At 44.3% G+C, this 22,938-nt stretch overlaps 1 protein-coding gene across 3 annotated transcripts in view; it reads left to right on the forward strand.

The window, feature by feature from the left end:
- Positions 1–22,938, forward strand: part of hlk (hulk) — a 109,286-nt gene that overhangs the window by 44,479 nt on the left and 41,869 nt on the right. For all 3 annotated transcript variants that reach the window (XM_084587749.1, XM_084587767.1, XM_084587757.1), the window contains exons 2-3: positions 12,595–12,777; positions 18,980–19,120. In XM_084587749.1, the coding sequence (XP_084443875.1) occupies positions 12,595–12,777; positions 18,980–19,120 (324 nt within the window). The remainder of the gene's footprint in view (positions 1–12,594; positions 12,778–18,979; positions 19,121–22,938) is intronic.

A 22,938-nucleotide genomic window follows, 5' to 3' on the forward strand; every position in this document is an offset into this window, starting at 1 on the left:
GAATCATGTTTAGAACAGCTTATGTTTGTAGAACTGCAGGTTCGTTACATTTACGGCCGTTGTTTAGGATATGCATTTCGATTTATCTTTTTGTTTTGTAAAATGAGCATATTAGCGGTTGCTCGCATTTTTGAATTATTTTTATTTGTAGTAAGGTTGTACTTTTCATACGCATCTTTATTACTGCATGAGTATTTTCTCAGTATTCCTGGAATATTTGGTCGTATTGTGCCGTTCACGTTGTATGTGTATTATTTTCATCCTGCGGCTTTTATAATGCATGGGTCCCAGGAACTCGGCGTTCTGTGTTATCTTAAGCCCTCTTTACAAGGAAAATTGTATTTTGTCTAAATTTCAAAATTCGAAATGAAGAAAATGAGAAACTGAGAAGAGCAGAACATAATTTAAACTAATTTTCCTTGTTTCGATGTTTTGAAATTTGAAAGAAAGAAAGAAAGAAAGAAAGAAAGAAAGAAAGAAAGAAAGAAAGAAAGAAAGAAAGAAAGAAAGAAAGAAAGAAAGAAAGAAAGAAAGAAAGAAAGAAAGAAAGAAAGAAAGAAAGAAAGAAAGGAAGAAAGAAAGAAATTCTGGAATGAGGTGCTTAACGGACCAGTGGTATGCATGCATGTGCTTCCTGCCAGCGGAATGCGTGCCTATGTCCCAGTGCCTGCACGCCCGCCGGTGGCTTCCGCCTTCCCAAACAGTACCACCATCCTCGCCTGCTCCCTCACGCCCCCTCTCCTACCATAACGTCGATAACGGTGCGGCGCCTCTGGTTGAGGTGGATAAGCCACCTCATAACACCCGACGACAGCAGGAGAGGACAGGCAGAAAGCAAAAAGGATGGAAAGAAGGGTTAACTGGGTTGAGACAGACGAATAGAAGTTTCAAGAGGAAAAAATAGAGAAAATAGGCAAGAAGACGAAACAGAAGATGGGGACGACGGAAGAAGGCGAAAGAGAAGAACTATGTGACGGCGATCTCTATACACCTATATATACACGCCTGGGTCTGAGGTCTGGGGGCGCGCGTTCCGCTGGCCCAGTTGTCGGACGTAAAACAAGAGCGCGAGCTTTCCCTGCATCTGCCAGTGGTGGTGGGTGGAAGGGGCGGGGGGAAAGGCAGGCTGGCTATATATAACGGCTCCCGCGCGAGTTCAGCCAGCCGAACACGCTGGAAAGACCCAACACCGGCGTCGGTGGCCCGCAGGCGATGGCACCCGGTGGAGCGTCACCGGTGGAGCCTGAAGGGCGAGCAGCTCGAGGTGCGCTCACCGCCGAAGGTCAGCTTTGTAACGCGGGCGACACCTCAGGGGCATAGTCAATATGGTCAATGTTGCGCCATCGCGCGGAGAAGAGTTACAACATGGTCAGTCTATGAAAAATAGCCCCCTTGCGCATGCCCTAGTGCAGGGTGGAAAAGCTATAGATGCCCTGTGCCGTAAAATTCCTACGTATTTACTGCAGCACCGAAGAGAGCATACTTATTGGTCATTTGAGCGCCCTCTGGGCACAGCCGACAAAGCTACCGGCTGTGGAAACTCTTCTCCCTCCCATTTGGCTATGCCTAATGGCAACTCAGTCGAGAAAAACTATAAAAATTGTTCTGTTGTCACGACAGAATTTCTGTGTAGGTTTTGACAGTTAACCTGTTGTGACAACAGGAATTTTTGTACTAACATCAGAATTCTTCGTAGTAAAATGGGAATTTTCTGTAGTTGCAACAGAAAAGTACTACAGGACTACAATAAATACTGACGTTTACGACGGAAATTTTGTCATAAGCGTCAGAACTATGCAGAATATTTTGTCGTATTTTTGGGTTCTGTAGTCTTTTTCGACTGGGAGACATCTCGAATAAAAGAAAGTAAGTAATTCTACCGCGAAACACGAGTTTTCTTCTATTCCCGACCTTCACGGTTAATTTCAACCGTTTGTGCTGTTTTGTATTACATGATGCGTGGATGTATAGTTTGTATCACATTTCGATGACACCGAAATAACGCGGATTACATCGCCAATGACATAATAATCATGTGCACAGGATAGCGAAATTTGTGGCCACTCATGCACCATTCTACCACTCTAACAAAAACGCAACATTTAGAATACTCCCGTTGGCTTAAAATTCTCGCAGGCAGCAGCTTCCTTCCTCTCCAGTGCCAGAAAAATAGAAGATTATATTAGTGGCGGGTTATCACATTTACGTCTACTGTCCAAAACAGGCAGTTGTTTTTAAAAAAAACTCCCCACACAAAATAAAAATAAATAAATCTGTCATACAGAAAATGGAACAAGCAAGCAGCAGACCGCTTTCAAAGGAAAAGGGATGAGATCGAAATGACAACACCACGTTTCATCTTCGTCCCAATGAGATCCAGCGGCTCAGAGGCAAACCCACCACGCTGCCAAAAGAGAGAGGTTCGATCTGTAGCCACCTCGCCGGCAAATATTGAACCTGGCAGCATTCAACGGTGACCGTGTACATCCTCCTGCATCATCGAAAGGCAGCAAGAGAGCGCCGATTCTTTACCTGCTCCCTACACTTCCGTGGCGCTCAAAAACGCGCGATGCCGCTCCGGCGAAGAACTTTAGCTTTTTTCTCGCCAACAGCATCGACTCATAGATCCGAGGACTGCTTACTTTTTGCCCACACGCGGGCATTGGAAAGGAATCTTTTTGTGTCCGCCTTGAGAAATAGAAATGGAAATACTTTACTTGTCTGCTGCACAGCTTACAACACGAGGTATTCCTATATGCGCATAATCGAATGTGCTATCTCCATGACACGTCCGCGGATGACCGACTGTGGTTTTAATGCGACAACGTTTAGGCTCCCGTCCAGCAAAGAGCTCGCTGCCGCCATTGGCGCCGTTGGCATGCAGAGAATATCCGGATTGGTCGAGGAGATTTGACGTCACGCGTTAAGTGGCGGAAACGAAAAGTCACTGAAACATTGCATAATTTGTTGTTTGCAAGTTTGAATCGTTATTTAGGCGCCATGAGGATATGTGAGGATGTAAGAAACATAAACTACACTGATAGGGAAATCGTATAGCTTGAGTTTGAGCGTCCCATCAAATTTTTCAGATGAAGGTGTAATCATATGCTCGAATAAAATAATAACGACAACAATTTCCCCAAAACAATCACTTAATTGCTTGCTTATGTAGCTAAGACGTTCAAGTGATTCAGCTGCCTAATTATGCGAAACACTGTGGTCCCCTTGCCTTTCTCCCAAGGCGGACTAATTGCTTTCCGTGGCGAAGAAATAGAGGCAATAACAACAAAGCCACAGGGGGGAAGAGAAAGCCTCCGTATAAATCATGAAAATTAAAAAGAAAAGTTGAAGCATAAACAGGAAGGCTGAAGAGGTGCTCAGTGCGGTGCCAGAACGTTTCAGCGCGACTAAACGATCTTCTCCAACTTCTTTTCCCCTCCCCCGCTTTTCACATTCCCGCTGACACGAGCACTCTCTTGCAGTGTCTCCCGCACACTCCGCCGATCGCCTCACTAGCTTCGTTCGAGCACTGCCACCCAACGCTGCTATCCTGGTCGCCTCGCCAAGCATAATCCGAGCCATTCGTCAGAAGGAGGGAACGAGGGAGGAAGACATTTCCACAATATCTATCTATATATATATATGTGTGTGTGTGTGTGTGTGTGTGTGTGTGTGTGTGTGTGTGTGTGTGTGTGTGTGTGTGTGTGTGTGTGTGTGTGTGTGTGTGTGTGTGTGTGTGTGTGTGTGTGTGTGTGTGTGTGTGTGTGTGTGTGTGTGTGTGTGTGTGTGTGTGTGTGTGTGTGTGTGTGTGTGTGTGTGTGTGTGTGTGTGTGTGTGTGTGTGTGTGTGTGTGTGTGTGTGTGTGTGTGTGTGTGTGTGTGTGTGTGTGTGTGTGTGTGTGTGTGTGTGTGTGTGTGTGTGTGTGTGTGTGTGTGTGTGTGTGTGTGTGTGTGTGTGTGAAATAGATAGAGAGAGAGAGAGATAGAGAGACAGAATTATCAGAAGCTATGTGGCAGACACAGACAGAAATCACTGTCGCATGTACTAATATATATCGTGTCATGTTTAACGCCTGGGCCAGCATTCCGAGCTTGCGTCGTTATTGAAGTGTCGCAACTCATGTGACTTCGAGTCATCTGATTGGTGGAAACATCGGGACCGGGTGTTGCCAATACGGAACCGGAAGAGGTGGCAACATTATGTTCCAGTGTTTCCACCAATCAGATGAATCTAGGTCCCGTGAGATAGCGACACTTTCGATGACGACGCAAACTCGGAATGCGCGGCTCTGGTGCGTATAGGGATTGCTGCCTTCAGTGCAAGCTAGGCTTGGTAACACGAAGTAAAGGGATATCGGTCGAGTTATCCATCTACTTTCCCGGATTGCCAAAGTACCTTTTTTATTTGTCGCTTTCTAATCGCGCTCTCTCAGATTGCTTTCATCTGAGGGTAATCTAGTTTACGATGACCGCAATGCCTATATATATTGGAAAGTTCTATGAAAAGGTTTGATGAGATCAACATTGCAGAACTTACCAAACTACGGAGCGTCTTGGGTTATTTATTGTTCAACTGTTACCTTTTTCCACGTGATTCAGAAACCAGGTGCTTGACAGAGAACAGAGATTTCCGCTAACAATAGTGCATTTTGTATTGCGCAAGTTATAGCCACATGCATTCACGACTGCAGCACGCCTTCTCTTCACTTCGGAAAGCTGGGGCTGCGGCATATAGGCGCGCCAGCTTCTCTATGACTGCTATATTTTAATCTAAGACTGCCTCTGACGTTTCAATGCCACATGCCAGCCGGGATAGCAAAATAATTCAACGAATAACTGATTAAATTGGCTAATGGACTTGATAACAGTGATCGCTATCCCCTTAGCATGTGCCCACCTTTACACTCGCAGTGAACGGCGCATCCACCTTACCACCTGGGATATAAAAATAAAAAAAGGCAGATAAACCACAAGACACTGTATAACATCTTCAGAAAAACATCTCTGCAACAGCGCTAGCGATTGTTAACAATGTACTGAGCTTTTCCTCTTCTTCGTGCCCTCCTCTTCTTCAAGGTCACCTTGGTGACGGGGAGAACACACTCCGTGCGGCCGGGATTCGATCCCTCTACCTTAATTGTGTTCAGCAGACGAACGTCATGGGCACTGGTCAACGGCGACCGCCATCGTGATTTTTGACAACGAAGAGAAATGTAGAGCAGGTTCACCCACGGGGCTCTACGACGTACACACGCCACTAAATTAACAAAGCCTGCTTGTATCGACAAAGATCGTCCAGGCCGTGAACGAGGCTAGTGCCTTCGCTAAACCGTCGATTCTTATTGAGTGGTTCACGGCGCCTTCAGCTCTGCTGCAGCCAACTGCTGAGCCGAGCTGCAAAGCGATCGGCGATGCACCCCTTCTGCTTGCGCTCATCTGATTTCCTTCCGCAGTACGCACACATTCGGGCGCCTCATAAGACCAGGTGCTGTAGACACATCTCCGCCGGCTGTGTGTGCGTGTTTGTGGCGTACAAGTATATCCTCCTCGTCAGATCCAGAGTTCGCAGCCAATAAGACGACGGAAACAAGAAAGCAAGCAAGCTTTGCCGAGACGCTATCGGAAGGAATCTGGAAACGACGTCAGCAGGCTGCGAGAGGCAGCAAATACCGCACTGGCATAGCTTTCGTGGGAACGAAGTTGCGGATGAATGGAGTGAAAGGCTCCCAAACCCTTGCGACAAAGTGTGAATGAGCATTCTAGCGGCTAGCGAACAAGCATCACTTGTTATACGGAACGGAGCAAGCTGGCGTCTGCGTCAAAGAACACAAACTCTGAAGGTGGTCGAGCCGTCGAGGAAAAATCGAAGCCTTGGATTGGAGGGAAATAAGAGTCGGATAAGACAGGCGTCAAATATAAAGAAAAATATCAATCGAAGCAATCCTTTCGGCAGAAAAAAAGGAACAAAATGCTCACGACTACAAAAAGTAGAAACATGGTTTTCAAGCGCTGCTTACGTAGCTTTTAGAGATGGTTAAAAAACGATGACCTAGGTTATTTTAGCAGCAGCTGTAAAGAGGAAAGCAAACAAACTATGAACTGAGGCTCTTTTTTTTTTTTTTTGTAAGCTTGTCTTCCGCAATGGCAGCCCTGTCGCGCAATGGTGACAATACATTTGAAACTGCGTCGAAAATGTTTTTGCAAGAAGGCATAATATTCTTAAAATGCTTCATAAAATGCGTGCGCACTCTCACCTAAATAAAATAAGAGCGCATTCTTTGTTACTTTTCGTCCTAATGGATACCAATAGTATGGTTATTACAGAACGACGCGTCGAAAAAAACGAGTTTCAACTTCGCGACTAGATTGGAAAATCGAATGGCCGAGCAAAATGTGTTTCAGCCACCATCTGTCAAGTAGAACTCTGCGCAATCGAAAATGAAGTGTCCTGCCAATAATTCCATGGGGATATACATCGACCGCATTATTGGCGAACATTCCAATAGGGCAAAAATATGGTTAGGTATCTATTGTTGTGCCATAACGGCGCACTCGGTTTAATAAGCCCTTCAGAGAAAGAAAACATTGGTTATACTTTGTTTACCTTCTTTTACTTGTTTACCCTTTAGTCCTCCAGCTGAGCTTATTCGTTTCTAATTTATTATTATATATTTCAAAATACATTGAGCCAAACTTCGGTTCAAGCAGGGGAGGCAACGTGCGTGATACATTTCATGCCCATCAATAACAAAGCCTCGTTCCAGTGCTGCAGCGTCGCGTTGTGTTTTTAAACCACGAAATACTCCGAGGCACTTCCTTTGGGATTCTGGAGAAGTCCGTGACAGCTGCAAGTTGGCGATTGCGCATGACTTCAATAAAACAAAAACATTGGCTGTTCTCACATCCTGTCGAACACAAATTCTTAGAATGTCTAGCGATATTGTTTGCTTGCTTTCCTGTTTCTCATGTATTCCTCCGGTGGGCATTCATGCTTGCATTTGAGTACAAGTAAAGAAATTCTGTTCTACGTCCCGCCAAAAACAAAAAAATAAAAGACAGGCGGTTAGTGTAAGATGGTCAGCAAGGGCTCTATGTTCAGCTGCTGTCACTTCAACTTTCGTTTAGTTTTAAACTGCGCTTACTGGCGTCGGTGGTTTTCCTTGCATTTTATTTTATTGCTGGAGAGTATAACAAATGACAAAAAATTGTGTTAAAAAAAACAAACAAAGGGAAACGTAGAGATCGCGCCGCTTTTTATGGTCTCGCGTCACTTTTCCGAGAGGACAACGGGGCCCGAAATTACGATGCATGGGAAGTCGTTAAATTTGAAGCCTCTCGGGGATGACCGAATGGAGAGGCTCGATATTTTTTTAATTTCCTTTATTGTGTATTGAGGCTTTTGTAGAGCGTTTGGTGCTTAAACTACGAAGTGAGGTCTCCATTCTCCCGCGTTCGTTGAATCCGCTGTCAGTGTCAAGCTGCCAGAGTACCGGCAAACTCGGCCTTTCTTGCGCTTAGTAGTCAGAGGAACAAAGAGGAGTAAAAGCAATTTCCTGCTTGAAATGCTCCACAGGCTTTCCTTGAAAGAGTGCTCGGCTCGCGATAGCCACTACGTATATGATGACTTCGTGAAACGAAATAAACTCTCTTTATTAAGTAGAGACGATGGTCAAGATGCTTTGCGTTCCTTAAGGAGCTCTTCTCCCCTCTGCGCCATTCTTAAAGTCGTTCCTCTTGCTGTCTCAGCATGATGAGAGGAAAAAAAAGCGAAGCGTGGAACATCTCTGTAACACAGTATAAACACAGACACAAGCACGCACGCACCCCCACACATACATACATACATACATACATACATACATACATACATACATACATACATACATACATACATACATACATACATACATACATACATACATACATACATACATACATACATACATACATACATACATACATACATACATACATACATACATACATACATACATACATACATACATACATACATACATACATACATACATACATACATACATACATACATACATACATACATACATACATACATACATACATACATACATACATACATACATACATACATACATACATACATACATACATACATACATACATACATACATACATACATACATACATACATACATACATACATACATACATACATACATACATACATACATACATACATACATACATACATACATACATACATACATACACAGTATTTTCCAAAATTAACCAGACTGCGTAATTTGCTTTTCACGCGTATTGTCGAGCGCTTACGAATTATGTTGATTGACCGTGCCGGGCTGGAAAGGAAGGCCAGCGGGCTTTTGGACAGATAATTTAAGCACTCCTGGGAAGGTTTTGACATCGCTTTAAATAAGGTTCTCTCTCTCTTTTCTCGAGTCCTTACGGCTTTCCTAAAGATGAAATAGTCTTGGAAATGTGAGAACAACAGCTCTCATTTTCATACAGTGATTTAGAGCTTGATGGCTCGCTTAAGTTCTCCTTTCTGCGACTCAGAAGCAGACCTTGCTGTCTGGGTACTTTCGGGAAAGACTGTATTAGATCACATGCGTGTAACATACATGCTACGGAGGCAAAAATAACTGAAGCGCCCACGAAGTTTCTAAATATTCCTCACTGCACAATGCGGGTGACACTTGTCGACGCACCTATGGTGTCGAGACCGGTGATAAAAAGGGGTGGCGATGAGGGACGAAAGGGGTTAAGGACAAGTTAGTTTTGTTTCCGATGGTATACAATTACGTACAGTCTTGATCAAAAGTCCTGAAGCCAAGTGATTTTCGTCTCAACCGCGAAATGAAGCCGTCACGGCACAATTAACGCCTAAAGTTGCTGTGGAATGCAATGAGACAGTTTCTTGCTGTAATAAGAAATCATTTTGTAGCATTTTAATTGCCATTTGATCTTTAATGATGGCGTAATGGCTCCATTTTGCAGCTAAGACGAAAATCCTCTGGCTTCAGGACTTTTGACATGGCAGGATGAAATCTTGCTTTAGCACGCTGGACGCAAAAAAAAAAAAAAATGTTAGGAAAGCGAGCACTGCTCCTGAAGACGGCAAACGTTTTATCCACTTCTGTAAAGTCCTGCAGGTTTACAACGAGCACGAACTTAGTTAGTGGTCCACAGTTAAGTAACACAGCGGCCAATTTATGAATTGCTGTAACAGTCAGTTATATTTCTGATCTTTGTGTGGCATCCGACAATGCGCATGGCCCTACGGTCTTTGATCTGTTGACCTGTTTATAGCCGATTTCTAATTTTCTGGAAACCTCTACGGCTTGTTTTTCAACTTATCAACATCGCAAACTAATTAGATCCGCCTCTCTTTCACTGAAAAACCTGCAATATATTCATTCGGACACCCGGGCAAAGTTTCCTTACCCCATTATCAAAACAAGCCTGCGAATAACACAGATTCATTATCTTCAGGATTCGCAACGCAAGACTGCGTAAAGAGAAGAAAATCCTCCTCGTTACTACGATGCTGCATTTTAAGTTTTCGTGCCTTGAGCGGAAGTTACAGTGGTGTCCATATTTGAATTCTAATATGTGGCTATAACCTGCGTATTTTTACAATCCGTTTATCGCCAGATGCTCCGGCATACAGTGTAGAAGTTACGCTCTACATTCCATTTTAATGGTTGTTACGTCGCGTGCAACCCTTTAACGCATACAAGACACTAGTATAAACTGCCGCCTCGTCGTAATACAGAACGTACGTCGAACCCAGGGATGAAATACACGCATAAATTGGCGCTAAATTTAAAGTGCATGCTTCAGCGCCATTCGCGATAGCGGTTCGTGAATCTGCACTCTGGACGTGCTGACCCGCTAAGTAACGATACCTGGCCGGTTCCCTAGTACCGCCAAGCGGCCTTTGCCGAAATGCTCCCACCGCCTTATCTATTAAGCGAACTCGAAGCTGGCTTCACCGCATAGCAAATCAATGAAAGGAAAAGCCAACTTATATTTTACAGAAAGTGCGCACTTAAAGCATGTTAGCTATACCGCCAAGCGGCCTTCGCCGAGATGCTTTCTCTGCCTTATTTATTCAGCGAACTCGAAGCTGGCTTCACCGCATAAAGAAGCAACGAAAGGAGAAGCCAACTTATACTTCACAAAAGTGTGCACTTAAAGCATGTGGGCTCTAAGGGCACAGTTTCATCATCGCCTCTTAAAACCCCTTCAACTTTCCATCACTGCTTTGTAGCGATAAGCTAGAATTCTAAAGTCATATAATTGCACTATTTCTCATTTGAGGTCTTCACACTACCGCATCGAAACAATGCTTCGAAGAGAAACGAGGGACGCGAAATAATGAACCACTCAGAAGCACTGACCGTGCTAGCAAAACAAGCACGGACGGGCCCACCGTGTGCACAGAGGCGCCGCGTCACCATCCTTAGTCTAGATGTGAGCTGCAGGTTGTTTCATTAGCCCCAGGGCGGCCACCCGAGACGACGCGCCAGGTCAGGCGTGTCGCCACTCCGAGGCAAGGATGAATATCTTCACGAAAGCGCTGCTGTCTTTTTCTGCTGGATCTGTCTGCCGGCGCTTCAGCTGCTTTTTCTTACCTCCCCATTTTCTCATTCTGAATAAAAGTCGGGATGAGGCAGCAGTACTGCTCGGAACATGTTAGCTGCCCTCTCTCGACAAAGACCACGTCGGTCGAAGTAAAGAGAACTAAAAGAGATTAGAAATCCGGGCCAGTTCTTTCGTTTCTGCGAAGAAGCCCGACTCTGCCCCCAAGCAAAACGAACCTCCTCAGTGCATAACAAGATCACAAAAGGGCCGTTTGCAATAAGATAAACAAACGGAAACTATGTGCTCACTGGAGCGTGGTGAACTACAATGGCAGCGTTTTATCGTAATTGCATCCCTGAACATCGTACATAGTATTACTCGAATTTATCCTTAGTTCTTTGACTCAAACGTTTAATATAAGCTTACCATATGAGGATATGAAGTAAGGAGGTATGAAAAATAAGCGGAAGTCCATAAGCTTTCCATACATTTTCAGTATGATTTTCATATCATTTTCCTATGCTCTTCCCACAGTTTCAATGTGATTAACATAACGATATAACTTCGTAAGGAGTCGTATATATTTCTATTTTTTATATAATTTGGCTGTGTTAACTACGTAATCCATATAGGCGTTATCGTAAAGACGAGAACTATCATTTCGAACTTTTCACCAGATATGATTGCATATCATAACTATTAGCTGCGGTCACTTGCAGTTACTGATATGTTGTCTGCTGCTGTTTAGTGTGTTCCTAGCAGTAATGATCGAGCGATGATCGATCGATCAATCAATCAATCAATCAATCAATCAATCAATCAATCAATCAATCAATCAATCAACCAAAAGCAGTGTTATGTCTGAGGATGAATTCAATGCACTTAGCATAACAAAATAAATAGGAGCTGGTGTTTCTACCATTGCCCAGCTCTTTCGATGGCATTGAAGAAATTGAATTAATCCGTCTGTATTGTTCGGGAAGTTAAGACAATATTTCGTTCACTGCAATACGGAGTTTCAGGGTTCTCAAGGAAACATTATGAAAGAGTACGCTTGACTCAGATATGGCGTATGCGGGTGCAGGACTGACATTCTGAAACATACAGTCGGTACATATGTTAATTTGAACGTGTTTTGAGGATTGGTTCCTGCGATAAAATGCATAGAAGGCCTTCTTGAAAGTGTGGTGAGTGGAATTTGTTGAGCAGTGATGCACGTTACTAACAATTATTAGCCGCGTACCTTCCTTGTGTTGCAATATCATTTGGAGACGTAACACAAACAGTCGACATTTGTGATATCAAGTGAGAATCAGAGGATATTGCTACTTCTTGAGTAACGTTTTGCATTGTTTCGCGAGGGGAGCGAAGAACAAAGCGCATACGTAGATAAACAGTTGTTCGTGCGAATTGAGTTACAGTTTGCTGTGTATGCGTAAGTTCGAGTTCAAACTTCAAGATTGTTGTTCAACTTATGTAAGACATAAGACATATGCGAGCTGCCTTTCAAAAAGCGTGTCTTTATTTTTGTGTGCGTGTGTTTCTCTCGCTGTTTGCGTTGTCCTTGAATAGGTATTTGTTCTTGAATGAATACTGTCCTTTTTATTGAATATAATTAGCTGTAAGTTCTCGTGTGGGAACTTGAACCAACCTGAACATTCAAAATGTGCCAGCTGATTGGACGCAGCAGGAGTATAGTTGATTACCCTTGCTTAATGTGCGTCGGTATAAAAGGAAGTATAAAATTACTTCATCTATTGCTTCTGATGCGGATGTTCGAAGCCCAAAACCTGTTTTTCTAACTGTACAAATTGAAGCAAGCACTTGACAGCCGTTCTAGTGCTTACTTTAGGAGGATCATGTTCGCTCTAAAACTGTCTCAAAAGAATCGCAAAAAAGTTGGAAAATAGGTATTAAAAATTGTTGTGGGATCAAAAGCGTCAAATCCTGGTGTAGAGAAATTGTTGCGAAACGTTCTTTGTTCGCCTTTTTTTTTTTCGTTGCGCAGACACGAAGATCTGCAAAAACTGCGATGCCATCCTGGCCGAACTGGAGCACATCAACGACGAGGCGGAGAAATTCGGTGTGGCCTTCGTCAAGAACAGCGACAGGCCGACCGCAAAGAAGCTGGGCGTCACCAAATTTCCCTCCCTGGTCTACTTCCGAAACAAGGAGCCTACCATATACGAAGGTCGGTATGAGACTTGCTATGTTTGCAAGTTCAATGACTCCGGTGCCCACTTTAAAAGATAAAAAAATTGCAAGGGTTCAACGCTGCTGAACCAAATAATGAGCGAAAGCATTAGCTGCGGGTGACCGAGCTTTCTTCTTCTTCTCTTTTTCTTCTTCCTCAGCCCACATATAAAACCCCGCTATAACCAAGCCGTATGAACGTGCCTTAGTGGCCTATAGGGGTAACGTGAATGCCAGGGTCCTAGCAGGCTGATTCTGACATAACCGTCCCATGTGAAACGAGAGACCCAAGTTGGCAGCTTTTTCCAGCCTACACCCTAGTGTCATGGGGGTGTAACGTCACAACGTCACGTGGGTAAGCCGTACGTGGCTACCGCCGCGCTACGCTGAAGGCTCGAAACCTAGAGTAGTATCAATAAAAAAAAAAGAAAAGAAGAGCTACACTTAACACCGCACTCCACGATGTTCTGCCGTAGCAGTCAAGACTGGAGAGGAATGATTTGTTTTATAGGGTTTAACCTCCCCAAGCGACTCAGGTTAAAATGTACACCGTGGAGGACGGCTCCGGAGTTTTCGACCGCCTGATACTCTTTAGCGTGCACTGACATTGCAGAGAACACGGTCGCCTTGCTTTCCGCAGGCATCGAAAAGCGGCCGCCGCGGTCAAAGTATGATCCCGCCTTTTTAGGTTCAGCAGTCGAGTAACTACTGGGCCATCGCGGCGAGGGCTGGAAAGGAGTCTCACGGCGTTTGAAAAAGAGTGATGTGGAGAAGGAGGGGAATGTTTTGCTCATTCTTAACAAGAAGGAAATACACAAACGAATTTTGGTGTCTACAATCCTTTAAAATATACAAGCGAAAAGTAGGCGTCATATGTGTGTGCTGTGTCATGACAACTGTGCTATACTGCGTTCTTCATAACTGAGTCGCTAAATTAAACCAGTTAAACAAAACCTCGCAGCTTAAGTCGCTTTGGGACGTTAAACCCTATAAAACAAACCAAACCAAACCAAACCGAACTAAACCAGTTGCTATCATATATGCGTTAGGTCTGCACAAACTACTAGTGCTTGGTCACTGTAACCTTTATCGGAAGCGCCTTGGAGAACTCTCTGCACTGCATAATTCAGGCGTTGCGAGCAATGACGGGTCTTCGTAAGCAAGTGCATCTCTACAAAGAAAATAAAAATAAAATAATAACAAATAAAACATAATTGGCTCCGCCCAACCACGCATGCATTGTTTTTGCTGAGACATCAGCCCGCCCAGCTTTCAATAAAGCCAGCAGTGATTATAGTTAATGCGATGGTAAAACGCAGCTCAAACGAGCGACTTTTCCTACTAAAAAAAATTTATTCAAGTTGATACTCTGCATTAACCTCTCCGTGCGTTCTTAAGCAAGCTTAAAATGCGACGCTTAACTGGAAGCCTTAACTCGATCCCACTTTTGTTTTTTCGAGGTTTGTGGTAACGTAGTTTCTCAGTTCAAATATAAGGTGGAAGATGAGAGGCGTCGTCATAAAATCATGGTAATGATTTTGATGGTATCGGCTCAATTCAGAAATAAAGGTATTTATTGCTGTTGCAGTATCTCGGATCAGGCTCTGAATAACTTATACTCGACAACAGCAATAGCCTCAACAAAAATCTTCCTTCCAACGCTCATGCACACAAAAAGCTGACAGTACTCTGTTATTTAAGACAATATCAGACGTAGATGTTTTTATGCATTTGATCGGAAATGCTTTTCCGGATAGCGAAGAACACGATCTTCTTCTGCAAGCAGGATAATATGCCATTTTTTACGTGCCTGGCTCCTTTCCTGCAGACATATCACCAGCGGTCTTCACCGCAAACGTTACGAGCACAGTTGCTGAATATATAAGCGGTGCTTGTTTATTGACCTAACCTCGGCCAGACTAAACGCCTGCTTAGGTTCAGATAAAGACTGCCGCGAATGTTATGAAGAACCAGGCGAGGATGTAGCTTGCTTTTTCTTAGCTCACACTCTACCCCTGTTTTGCATTTACTTTAATTCGACCATAAATGCACGTTGAAGAAAACGAAACAACGGGATTGATGTCGTGATTTTTTTTTTCTGGAAAAAGAGGGAAAAAAAAAAACACTTATTGAATAACCTCTGATACTTGGTTTTACTAGGAATCTCAACTGGGGAACACAGTTGAATTGACCGCAAAATTGTCTCTATTGCGTGGGCGTATCAAATCACTGCGAAGCTGTCATTGCAGGCGTAATACCTTAAAGAAAAAAAAAAAAGAAAGAAACCGATGAATTCCAACTGATAGATGTGTTTAGCCCTTAAATATTGAAATTCAAATTGGAGATGACTGAAATACATGCTCTGAAAGAACTTCGGAAGCATGCATAAAAGAGAGAAAATTTATTTCCGCTTTGTTGCTAAATATTATATTTGATGGACTGGTGCGAATGAGCTGGTAAATATTATCTTGTCTGAATTTTGCATCAACTTGAGGGATTTTCCCGAAACCATGTGCCGATATCGTTCTGGCCGTAGCCGGTGCTAATTTCAGCTTTCATCTACCATATACCAGCCACATTTAGTTAATAGAGTCAAGTGATCGGTTCGACTTATGACCTAACTAAAAAACAAAAATGCTTCTTGGGAGTTGTAATGCCAAGACCATACATATGTGCATTTCCGCATAAATCGGGCGTACGTAGGAAGCTTGAACACACCACCTGTCAACAGCATGCTCATTGACAAGGATTAGTTTTAGGTCCTGAAACTATTTTCGAATGTTAATTAGCTCGCAGCACTATAAATGTTTAGCGTGAGCAAAGTCAGTTTCGAGGATAGTAGAAAAATTCACAACGATCGATTTTCGTACACGAAAACTGGTGGCTAATGTATTTCTTGATACTACGGAGCAAATAAGTCGTCGTTGGTGCCTGTATTTTTATCGGCGCTTGCACAAAAAATGTAGATCAGTGCTAATATAGTGCGAAGAAGGAAGGTTGTCCACATTTTGTTGTTGCTTTCTTTTCCGCGCTTATTAATCTACATAAATTATCACATACAAAAAGAAAAATGCTGCTGAAATTTTATTTCTATCTATTGTTAGCCATGTATTATCTGCTGAGTGGAGTTCAGCTCTCCATGCGAGGCGTTTTCGCGAAAACGCACAGCCTTTCCGTGAAATTAAAACGACTGCAATTGAAAATAGCCGTACCGCTTTCAAAGACGACTTTTTCCTCCCTGGGGAGAAAGCGATCTCAGTAATGTACGCCCGTGAGGATGTTGTCTTAAACATACACACGAAACTGCCTCTTACGCATAAAGCTGTTTGTGGCAGCAGCGGAACGAGAATCCCTCGAGAAAATTATTGCATGCGCTTTGCGTCGTTCATCCGCGCATTCCCAAGGCCCTTATTGATTCGCATCCCTTCGCTTTGCACCACTCAGTGAAAAACAGGATTGTCCTTATTGGTTCTCTTTATGTGCGCCGTTACCTTCCTGTCGTTGCCTTCCAGTCGCATTCATAACAAGAATTGTATTAAGGTCCGTACCGTCGACAACCTCGAATGCGTCTTTTTCATACGCGGCTCTGTTGGCACGAAAATGAAATACAGACGTTAGGAGGAGAACAGCACGATGTACATATACTTGGTAAACGTTCTTCGAATTTGAACGAGGTCTTCATATTTTTGCCAGCATGTTATTTACCGCGATCATTTGATCAGGACTATTATCGCAAATCTCCACTCGAAGAAAACCACAACAAGCATATCAGCATCAGAATAACTGCCTGGGGGGCGAGTTGGTGCATGATGGAATTGAACGGTGTGATGCTTGAGAAGGACATATAAATATGCCACCTTTCCGTTTAATAAATAGTTGGTAGTGTGCGCATGTGGTGTCCCCTTCTTGTCTGTGTCCGTTTCCGTGTTGCGCCGCCGTTCAATTCCATCCTGCATATCAGCAGATTGCTGTGCCATTTTACTTATTGTAACTGAAAACTGTGTGTCTTAGAATAGCCATTAATCTGTCATCTGGTGCTGGCAAAGGAAGTCTCGTGACTTTTTATTGTCTCGTATTTCTCTGCTTGTTAAGCCGCAGCAGGCGGGAGCGGCATTTATGCTGTGCGAGTAACAACGCCGACGTTGGCTTGGTGCCTAACCAGGCAATTCTCGAAAAAAAAAAAAGAAAAGATAATACAAAAAAGGGACACCCGGAGCCAAACGATTGTCAAGAACACGAGAAGGAGCACTCAGCTCATTCATGAAATCGTTTGTTCAGCTCAATCATGAAGAGATGACTGCCCAAAAAACAAAGAGCTGACGTCATTTCGAAACAACCTCGACCCTACAATTTCGAGCAATTTTCAGAGCGTCGGTGTCAAATTTTGATGCATAGAACTGCATGCTGGGAAAATTCCCTCTGAATCGCGCGCTGAAAACTGCCAATTTGCCAATAGAAGGACGCGTAGACTGTAATAAAGGCCTGAAATTGCTTGGCGCATTTGGAGAGAGTCATTTAGCTGAGGCTGTTGCACAGGAAAATTTCTTTTTTGCGCTGTCTCAAGGAAAACGTATAAGTAGAAACGCCACGTAGGGAGATGGCAGTCAGAGCAATGAATAATGATAAACAATATTTCTTGAAATTGGCTCCGTGCATGACGTCAGAAGAAGAGAAAGCGACAAAATAGCTGGTAGATCGCTTGCGGTACACGTTGCATTCAAACAGCCCAAGCTGACTGCTCTGAGTGGCAACGGCGATTACAAGTTCCTCATTTAAGCGCTTTTCCATTCAGGTACAAGTGAAGTGGCCTTTAGATCTTGGTAAAAATTTGAAGTTCTCGGTAAAGTTCAGAAATAAAATAAAGAAAACACCACTTTTGCATAACGGGTTCGTCTCAATCCACTTTGGCGTGGTGAAACTTCTTTTAAAAGAAAGCATCGACGAGTATGTGCGTACAAAAACTACACAGTTTAATCTGAAATTAAAATCCTTGCCCACAGTGCGGCTGCCAGTGAACATAGTTCATTTACCGCTGAATTGCAGCCCAAAATATTCTGTCTTCAGTTCAGTTCAGGTGTTCAGTCGTGTCCGACTCTTCGTGACTCTATGGACCATGTCACGCCACACTTTCCGGTCTCTCACTATCTTCTTAACATCACATAGCTTCATCTGCAATGCCTCGAGAATGCCATCTTAGGTTCTAAGTAAAGACGCTATAAGAGACTAAAAGGCTTCAGGCAGCCTTAGGAGTACCTGCTACTTCTAAGTTATTTGCTTAAATAGAGACATGACTTCTACTTCATAACATATCAAATTATATTTCCGTTTATTTATTGCGAGAGCAAACGCACTTATATAACAACGCATCCATGAGTTGTTCAGACATAGGATAAAAATATTACATTTACTTCTGCTTTCCTTATCTCCTAACGTTATGTGCCTTTGTTGGCTGAATAAATGATAATTAACACTGCCCTTCTGGTGGCAGCAGGTACAACAAAAAACAGCTTCATCTTGAAAGTGCATTAGGGAGCGCGTAGAAGTTCAAACTATAATTTTGTTGCTGCTATCACCGCGCCCGCGCATACACTGTGTAGAGCGTTTGGTAGTGGAAAGAAAATATGAGAAGCAAAAATAAAGAAAAACAACAATCTAAAGTATTTCATTGTCTATTTCTGAAGAACCCTTTTACTTCAATACCCTGTACATTGTGATTTGCTGCGTGCGCTCAAGAGGCGCAGCTAAGTGTTGAGTCGGCTCGCGATAAGATAAAATTTTATTGTTTACTTATTTTTTATATAAACGAGCAGTCCCATCTTTCCTGTCTGCTGTACTTATACCGTTGCCATAGCCGCAAAAGTATAAAACGCACTTTTCCTAGGCTCTCGACGAAACAAGAGGTCAGACAAAACAAACGTGAGAGTAATAAAAAAAGAAACTAAATTTTCTAACCACATTGGAAGAAGCACTTGTCCGCAGTGTTTTTACTTGTTTCACTTTTTTTTTTCCCCGCGCGTAAGGGCTTACTTTTCAAACACCCTCCCTTTGCTTCAGCCAGCGCTTGACTAGATGGCTATCTTGGCTCAGGCAGGTCTGAGCGAAGATAGCCCAAGAGTCCTTGGCGGCTTCCTTTTGTCTTTATTTATTTGTCTATTTCTTGGCCCGCTTCTCGTTCATTGATGCGCGTATGGCGTGTGCAGGTGACCTGATGGACGAAGAGAAAGTGCTGGACTGGCTGACAAACTTGGAGGCCATGGAGCTTCCCGACCGGATAGAGGAAGTCAACGGCAAGATACTGGAGAGCCTCATCAAAGAGAGTCAATACCTGGCCGTTCTCTTCTGTGAGTTGGACTCCTTCTCTAGCGCCCGTCTCCAGCTGGGGAGCTGTGCTCCTGGAATCTTGGAAAAGTGCGACTATGCACTTAGGGAGCGAGGATCTAGAAGGACTATAACTGAGGACCGTTTTCTTTTGTCCCTGTTTTTAAACAAACCTAAAACACCTTCGCGTGAGAAATGGTCGTTTGAAAGCGACTGCGTTCCTGTCCGAGTAAAAAAGAAAGGTTTGCTGGCGTCAAGGTTGTTCCCCGTGTATTTCGCTCCTTTTTTGAACCCAGGTTACGGCAAATCTAAAGAAACGGACTTTGGAAAAATAGTCATAAAAGAACATATTTTTGTGTGCGCGCGCACAACGCACGCTTACACATGCTCTTAAGTAAAAACCTTGGTGACAAAAAATGTATGCGGGGATTTAACCTGGTTAGTCCGGTGATACCGTGCGAGAGCGCTGTTTGAATACCCGTGCCCAGGACACGTGGACAGTGACGTCACAATCTGGCGGGCCAGTCAGGAGTCAAGTACAAGGACAGTTTACAAGATCCTTGCTGGGCCCTGTTGACATATAAGTACTTTCGTGCAAAAATACTTTGTCGGAAGGAAGGCGCTACGCCCTTACATTGAGCGCATGTCGCACGAAGTCTACGCTGGGACCAAGTTAAGGATTCTAAATGCCATCCGCGATAATTGCCTTTTTGTAAGTTTATTCTATGCGAAGTGACGAGCTGCGACTGAAGGCGGAAATTTGTGTTGCGCGCGATTTACGCATTTATCCAATATCGGTTGAAGAGTTGGAATGGGTGTCGTTTCTAGCTTCCCAAAACCTGTGTAGTGAAGAAGTCTCATTTTTGTAAGGATTCTCTTTTCCATGCCGTTATCTGCCATGTTACCAAAATGCCTCCTAAAATAATTTGCGAATTCCGATAAAAAAGAAAACTTTTAATAACAACAAAAGACTCCCTGGGATGCAGAGACTTTACGAACGCAGAACAACGCGTCGTTTTATGTTTATTTAGCAGATTTTAGTGTCACTGTGACGAACTGCTCGTTCCAAGAGGATGATGGCTTGATGTCTTTTCTTATGTCGGGGCCATTGCGGCTTAGTTTTTAGATGCTAGATGGTAACCATGTCAGCCTATTTGTTAAACCACATGTCCTGTCCTACCTGCATTCATTATTCGGCCGAGAAGAAAAAAAAATACCGCGGCGACAGCTACGCGTACTGCGCTTCCTGAGGATATTGTTCCTGGCATCAAGGTCCAGAGTCGGCACCCTGAAAGCCAATCAGCGGATCGGCGGCTCAATTAGAGGAGACGAACAAGCCCTATGGGAAGCGAACAAATCGATGCTGAGACGCCGCGCGGCTGTGTACGATGTCTCCGAGTGCATCAGAAATGCGGGGCATGCAGGCAACAACTCAATGACAACATCGTTAGAGCTGCGTGCCGTGCTCCTGAGATGAAGTGGTGCAAAGGGGGGACTCTGCGCATCTACACAAACTGTCCTCGCAGAACCGTGCAGTGCTGTAAAGGTTGGATTTAGGGCAATAATGGAATTAACGGCTGAATTCACGAACCCGTCACTTCGCGAGGACAGCTTGCTATTAACGAGTTTTAAAATAGAGGGACCGTACCGGTTAGGGGGATGGGGTAATAGCGGGGCCCGAGTGCACATGCCCATAATGTTGCGCTGAAAGGGCGAGGGGGGCGGGCGGCTTTCGTTCTGAGCATGCACACTCGCGCCCCGTTATTATCATATTCTCCCAAACTCGCTGTCGGCCTGACTTTCTTCATATGACAAATGTGACAGACATCAGTGATTGGTGATTGGTGGTGGAAGCAGCTTTGAGACCTCTACGCCTACTATTCTCTCACGCTAGTTCTGCGTTCCGTAAAACTGAATGGTTTTTAGCTGGAAGAACATGCTTGTCTGAAGGCTAGCCATGAATTTGGTTATTTTGGTACCATCGGCGATTACTCTAACTTGCCATTCCTAAGCAGTGCAATTTTCTAAAGTACCCCTAACGTGTGCAAAGGGTGCCCTGAGTTGCGGAAGAGCGGGCGCATAGATAGGAGCGCGATCCCACCCCAAGTCACTAACTCAAAGAAGCCACTGATCGAGCCGTGAGTGCCTGGAACGGCGTTACTGGAACCGGATCGCCTGCAGGATTAGTCAGTGGAGCGGAAATTTCGCTGATGGAGGCTGCTGAGGGGCGTTCAGCATGCAAACAGGAATCAATCCCAACGGCGGCGACATGTAAACAGGCCCCGAAGCCCCACCAGCGGAGCCGGGTAGCCTAAACATGGACCCGTGAGCCTGGCATAGAGCTTGCAGGCTTGTACTCTCGGAGTTCTTGTCAGTACTGTTTGCTCTCAGACTGGTTGATCAAAGTCGGAATCGATCGAATTAAAGTTCAAGTAGGTTGATCAGTGAAAATTTGTTTTTAGAACGTGACACACACACACACACACACACACACACACACACACACACACACACACACACACACACACACACACACACACACACACACACACACACACACACACACACACACACACACACACACACACACACACACACACACACACACACACACACACACACACACACACACACACACACACACACACACACACACACACACACACACACACACACACACACACACACACACACACACACACACACACACACACACACACACACACACACACACACACACACACACACACACACACACACACACACACACACACACACACACACACACACACACACACACACACACACACACACACACACACACACACACACACACACACACACACACACACACACACACACACACACACACACACACACACACACACACACACACACACACACACACACACACACACACACACACACACACACACACACACACACACACACACACACACACACACACACACACACACACACACACACACACACACACACACACACACACACACACACACACACACACACACACACACACACACACACACACACACACACACACACACACACACACACACACACACACACACACACACACACACACACACACACACACACACACACACACACACACACACACACACACACACACACACACACACACACACACACACACACACACACACACACACACACACACACACACACACACACACACACACACACACACACACACACACACACACACACACACACACACACACACACACACACACACACACACACACACACACACACACACACACACACACACACACACACACACACACACACACACACACACACACACACACACACACACACACACACACACACACACACACACACACACACACACACACACACACACACACACACACACACACACACACACACACACACACACACACACACACACACACACACACACACACACACACACACACACACACACACACACACACACACACACACACACACACACACACACACACACACACACACACACACACACACACACACACACACACACACACACACACACACACACACACACACACACACACACACACACACACACACACACACACACACACACACACACACACACACACACACACACACACACACACACACACACACACACACACACACACACACACACACACACACACACACACACACACACACACATACACACACACACACACGCACGCACGCACGCACGCACGCACGCAAAGTTCCAAATATTTCAGCCTGCGAATTTTTGTGTCCCCTAGCTGTGCGAATCCTCTTGGAC

Source organism: Amblyomma maculatum, chromosome 1 (genome assembly GCF_055883805.1).
Source record: "Amblyomma maculatum isolate TAMU_Amacu chromosome 1, ASM5588380v1, whole genome shotgun sequence".
Classification (NCBI taxonomy): Eukaryota; Metazoa; Arthropoda; class Arachnida; order Ixodida; family Ixodidae; genus Amblyomma; species Amblyomma maculatum.